The sequence below is a fragment of the Coloeus monedula genome, assembly GCF_965178545.1.
Source record: "Coloeus monedula genome assembly, chromosome: 4".
Taxonomy (NCBI): domain Eukaryota; kingdom Metazoa; phylum Chordata; class Aves; order Passeriformes; family Corvidae; genus Coloeus; species Coloeus monedula.
The window spans coordinates 12,848,894-12,855,096 of NC_138784.1; the positions used below are offsets into that span (position 1 = coordinate 12,848,894).

At 51.0% G+C, this 6,203-nt stretch overlaps 1 protein-coding gene across 1 annotated transcript; it reads right to left on the reverse strand.

Moving 5' to 3' along the window:
• Positions 1 to 3,954: 3,954 nt before the first annotated feature.
• On the reverse strand, positions 3,955 to 5,847 carry LOC309571790 (potassium voltage-gated channel subfamily A member 1-like; the record flags this gene model as incomplete). Its single annotated transcript, XM_082279601.1, has 1 exon — positions 3,955 to 5,847. The coding sequence occupies one exon, from the start codon at positions 5,845 to 5,847 to the stop codon at positions 3,955 to 3,957; it is 1,893 nt and encodes a 630-aa protein (XP_082135727.1).
• Between the last annotated feature and the right edge of the window lie 356 nt (positions 5,848 to 6,203).

The following is a 6,203-nucleotide window of genomic DNA, read 5'->3' on the forward strand; positions in this document are numbered from 1 at the left end:
GGACATATTTCCTTCTTGTGATGGGCCTGGAAGAGAAAACTCTCTTCCTATCTCACATTTCCAGGAGCTTTCTTGGAGGGACTCAGTTCTCTCTTACACTCTTTTGCAGCACAAATTTGCATCAGCACATTACGTGACTGTACCACATACCCACATATTAGCCCCAAAATCCAAGGGGAACCAATGGCTCCAAGGTTTCAGCCCAGTTTATAACTCATCTTTAAATAACCATCAGAGAATCAAAGAATACTCCGAGCTGGAAGGGACCCACATGGAACACCCAGGTCCAATTCATGATCTCAAATCTCAAAATCATAAAGATCAGTGCATCTACAACGCCTGCTGTAAACTGAGTTGCTTGAAGCACGTGTCCATGGTAAATGCTCTGCTGAACTGGGCTCTGACCATGTTTCTGGTCACATTACTCAGTGTTTGGCAGCAGTACCTCTCATTAGAAAGCAAATCCTTTACTGCCCTATAAGCCAGTAGAAGCTATGCATTTATTTTTAAAGGTGTCAAAGCCGAATTTGCCTGTACTGTGCTTAACAACTGTTTAGAAGCCCAAGCCAAACAAATATTTTTAACCATATTTTGAGAATAATTTGTTTTCTTTCTATTGGAAAGATCTGTTGTTCTGTTATGGAAAAACAGCATATTCAAACTAGAGGTTGAAGAATTACTTGACAAGCTTGCGTGGAACCCTGTGCAGCAGTCAGGGTATTTTGCTCTCACTAGGCTTGGTTTTGGTTGGGACAAACCCTACTCTCAGTTGTAGCAGGGACATATTAGACATTAGAAAAGATTCTTTCCTGTGAGGGTGGTGAGGTCCTGGCACAGGCTGCCCAGAGAACCTGTGGCTGCTTGGAACCTGGGATAGTGAAAGGTGTCCCTGCCCATGGCAGAGGGTTGGAATGAGATGTTCTTTAAGTCCCTTCCAACCAACACCATTCCATGATTCTATACACTGGAATCCAGAGCTGAATTTTGCAGCCTGGCTCCCGTGGGAAGTTAAAGGCTCTCAGCACCTTGCAGGACTCAGTCCTGTGAGGTACCTCTGCAAACATGAAGTAGGGTTCAACAAGCAGTCATGATAATGTCACAGTTCAAGATAATGTCACAGTCCACTGCCACTGAGGAGTGAGGATTTCACTCCTTGCTTCCTCACTTCCCACACCACTGACCTTCTCCATCCCTTCCTTGCACCAGCTCTGGCACTCGCTTTCCAACTCACTAATTTGACACAAAAGATCTACCTTGTTGTTGCTGCATTTAATTTCCTGTCAGATGAGTGAGCTCAGGCAGCTCCAGGAAGAGAAGGCAGCACCTGCACTTGTACTTCCACAAGGAGAGAACCGTTCAGTGCAAGCAACAAAAGGACACACGGTGGGAAGAAGAAAACTGAAAAGGAGGAAGGAAGACCAGGCCTTCCCTTTGTGTCACCAAGATCAACTTCACCCACCCCCATAGGCCTGATCTGCTTTCGTCTACATCAGCTTCCTGCAACAACTGCAGAGCTGTAATCCCTAGACCCCTAAAATCCTTACACAGGGTTCTAAACAAGTGGCTGTGTGGACACAGTGCCCCTGCTCTGAGGAGCCGACAGCCCAGTTGATGTAACACACAATTGGAAGACCAAACTCTGGTGGTCAGGAAGGTGGGGGTAGTGGTTAGAGAAAGACCACCCCAAAACTTTATCCTGAAAGACTCACTGCAATTGTTTGGTGCTTATTCAGGTGAGTCAGATGGATGTGATCACTAAGAGCAAATCAAACCACTTGTCTGACCAAAAAGCCTTACTCCAAGTCCATCAATGACCTAGATCTCAGCACATGCAGCAGAGTTACACCACTTCTTTGTTTCATCCGAGATTCAGCCTCACCAAAGAGCTGATTCTGCACTTCCCCCTGATGCAACAACTCCCACCAAAGCTCACTGGAGATCTCCCTGAGTCTGGAGTGCAGCTGCACTGGGCGCTTTTCCTGTCAGTCTTGTTTCAAACAGCTCCTCAGCATATTACAGCCCATTTAAATAAACAAGCAAACAAACCAAGAAACCAGCATCTAAAATCCTAAAATTAATGTGGAAGATGCTGTTCTCTATTACAAGATTCAAACTCCTTCCCCTCAGGCCTGGGTTTTAGGCTAAGCACTCTTCATGAAAAGTATGACTTGCTTGGCACTTACTTTACTGACTAGGAAGGAAAAAATCACCATGCATTTGGGCATTATCATTAAAGAGCACAGTCAGGGACAAGGGAAGCAGCATTTGTGTCTGGGGGAGAGAATGTCAGAGCACTGCTCGGCAAAACTCATCTCAATTTATCTCAGGACATAGATGAGGTACTTGAATAAATTATAATCCCAACCGAGCACTTAGTTGTATTAGAAAATTTGTTAGAAAATTTGTTAGAAACAAACCTTGAGCAATGTTGACAATCAAGCCTTCTCTTTTCTGCTACTCTTGCTGTGCCACAGGATGTGGGAAAGGCATGGAACATCCTTCAGCAATAAAACAGAAGTTGGAGGGGGAAACAGACATGTCCTTTGCAAGAGAAATGGTAACACAGCTCTTTGCGCTAAAGGAGCAACTTTGTGTTGGTCTTCAGAGTAAGCTGTGATCTCGATGAAGACAATGTGTCACTCGTCTCTCAACAACACCTCAACTGTAAAATCCACAGCGCTGAGAAGGTTTTGTTTGGAAATAAAAGAAACCAGGGGTGTGTTTTGATGCAAAGATGGTGCTTTCCATCCGTGTCCAAGAGAAAAGCCACGCAATGGTTATTTAAGCAGCACGGCATGCCAACTTCGACTCCTGAAGTGCCATCCACTCCCAGTCTGTGGTAACTAAAACCAGTGAACTGTGTACACAAATGGTGTGTAGATACATAGAGGTGACTGATACACATGACCAAGGAACATGGAGTGTACACTGAAAACAGTTTTGCAGATATTGCACTCAATATTCTACTTTCTTGTTGTGCCTGTCCACTCCCTCATGCTTTCGATCTGTTGTGCACTTGAAAATCTGTTCAGATCACTTTTGATCTGTTGTGCACTGGATTGAAACCAGTAACAGCAGACAGTGTATTTTTTCCTTTCGGTCTCAGATATATAACAAAGATATAAAACTGTAAAACTACCAAAAAAAAAAAAAAAAAGCTGCACATACTTTTTTGAGTGGGGCCAGTAAGCACATGACTGAATTACTTAGAAATTCTGAAACAGGAAGGTAATTAATAAAATTATTTATAAAGAAGTATATCTACAAGATTTAATAATTTAAGGCTCACAAGAAACTAACATATCAATGACAACAGAAGTTTTCTGCTCTAGGGTTCAAAGCACCAAATTCACTTCACATACAAGATAACCAGATCTGTACTGATCACAAATGGAAAACTCAGAAAGTGCTGATCTGCTAATGTTCCTAGTGCTTTAATGATATCATATTTCACAGGAATAAGAAATCTCCTTTCAACCATAAATACAGTCATACAGATACAAAATATATTTGAATAATTTCAATTTGAAACTACAGTACAAAACCCCTCAACCTCCCCCCTCCCATCCCCAATCCATTCACTCTCCACACACACATCCCCGCAGTTCTTTATACTAAATTTGGAGCAACTGAATTGGTTACAAATTACCCATTTAAAACCAATGACCATTTGCTAAAGTAAGTTTCTACAAATTAGATTTTTCACTGTCATAATTTACCAGCTCCTGCATCATGGAGCGTAGCTTATTCTTAGTCTATTTTAAAAATAGGTGACCCTTTGTGTCATGGAAAAAGAACATAAAAACATGTATTCCTGGAGGACTGCTCAGGACAGTGATCAATTTATAAAATACAGCCTGACTTAAAAAACTAATTGGTACTAAAAGAATAATTATAGTATCAAGATTCTGACACCAGAGAATCCCTCTGCGCCTCTGAACTCTAACTCTCTCCTCACAGGTCTGTTTCCCTATTGGTGTCCAGACAGAGAGCATAGAGGGATTTTCTGAGATCTACGTTACTTTTTGCTTTGATATTGGCTTTCTCTAAGGAGCTGGTGCCACTGTTGAACTCCTCACTGTTTTCCAAGTGCACAACAGATTTGTTCAGAGAGTTGTTACTGGGTCTTCTCTTCACTTCTCCCCCCGCAGTGCTGCCCTGAGCACTACTGTGTTCATCTTTGAGGATAGCCTGCTCTTCGTGGTCAGTCTCTCGGTGGTAGAAGTAATTGAAGTTGGACACGATGACAGGGACAGGGAGGGCAATGGTGAGCACACCAGCGATGGCACACAAGGAGCCCACAATCTTGCCCCCCACGGTGACAGGTCTCATGTCCCCATAGCCCACAGTAGTCATGGTTACCACTGCCCACCAGAAAGCATCAGGGATGCTGGAGAAATGAGACTCGGGGTCATCGGCCTCAGCAAAGTAGACAGCGCTGGAGAAGAGGATCACCCCGATGAAGAGGAAGAAGATGAGGAGGCCCAGCTCCCTCATGCTGGCTTTCAAAGTCTGTCCCAAGATCTGCAGCCCCTTGGAATGTCTGGAGAGCTTGAAGATCCTGAAGACTCTGACTAGGCGGATGACTCTGAGGATGGCCAGGGACATGGCTTGCTGCTGGCCCCCACCCCCATTGCTACTGCCGGCCCCGGGCTGCTGCTGCTGAGCCAGCTCGGTGCCCAGGGTGATGAAGTAGGGGATGATGGCCACGATGTCGATGATGTTCATGATGTTGCGGGAGAACTCGGGCTTGCTGGGGCAGGCGAAGAAGCGCACCAGGAGCTCGAAGGTGAACCAGATCACACAGGTGGTCTCGATGATGAAGAAGGGGTCAGCCAGGCTACTGGGTGGCTGCATGGGTGGGGAGTCCCCGGGCGTGCCATTCAGACCTCCACCTTGTGGGGGCAGGGGTACGGGCAGCTCCCTCTCGTCCCTGAACTCGGGCAGGGTCTCCAGGCAGAAGGTGATGATGGAGATGAGGATGACCAGCACGGAGACGATGGCGATGGCCCGGGCTGAGCTGGAGCTCTCGGGGTACTCAAAGATGAGCCAGACCTGGCGCTGGAACTCATTGCGGGGCAGAGGCTTCTCCTCCTCTTTGATGAAGCCCTCGTCCTCCCGGAAGCGCTCCATTGCCTCCTCACCCAGCTGGTAGAAGCGGATCTCGTCGGCGAAGACGTCGATGGAGACATTGACGGGCCGGCGGAGCTTGCCCCCGGACTGGTAGAAGTAGAGGATGCCGTCGAAGCTGGGCCGGTTGCGGTCGAAGAAGTACTCGTTGCGGAGCGGGTCGAAGTAGCGAATACGCTTGTCGGGGTCGCCCAGCAGCGTGTCGGGGAACTGGTTGAGGGTGCCCAGCTGCGTCTCGAAGCGCAGCCCCGAGATGTTGATCAGCACCCGCTGGTGGTGCATGGCGCCCGGGTTGGCCGCCGCCGCCGCCTCCTCCTCCTCGTCGCCCGCCGCCGCCATGGCCATGCCCCGGCGGTGTCCCCCTTCCTCCGGCGGCCCCATGTCCGCGGCGGGGCGCGGGGCGCGGGGCGGCGGCCGCGGCGGCGGCGCGGGGGCTGCGCGGGGCTCCGCCGGCCGCTCCTCGGGGCCGCCCGCGCCGCCGCTCCCTCCTCCGCGGGGACCCGGCGGGGGCCGCTCCCGCTCCTCGTCCCCCGCGGGCGGCGGCGGCGGCTGCGGGGCCGGCGGGGCGCTCTCCTTGCCGTCGCTCAGCTGCGGCGAGCCGCCGAGGTGCAGCAAGTTGCCCCGCCAGCGCGCCCGGCCGCCGGCGGCCGCGGCATCGTCGCCGCCCGCGATGGCCGTGGTGCCGCCGTTCTCCAGAGTCACCAGCGCGATCTCCATGGGCAGCAGCAGCAGCGGCGGCGGCGGCGGCGGCGGGAGGCAGGCGCGTCTGAGGCGGCGGGCATGCTGCGCTCACCGCCCCGCTGCCGCCGCCGGCCACCTCCGGGCGGCCGCGCTGCCCTGCCCTGCCCTGCCCTGCCCGACCCGCCTCCCCTCACTGCGCCGCCGAGCGCGGCCGAGCGCGGCCCGGGGGAGCCGCCCGGGGACCCGGATATGAACGAGCGATCATTATATTATGGTCGCTTGACGTAAAAGAGGATCCCTCCTGCTCCGCGCCCCCGCGCAGGCAGCGGCAGCATCCCCCGGAGAGCCGGGATGCCGCATCCCCCCGCGCCCCGCCCCGCCCCGCCCCGCCG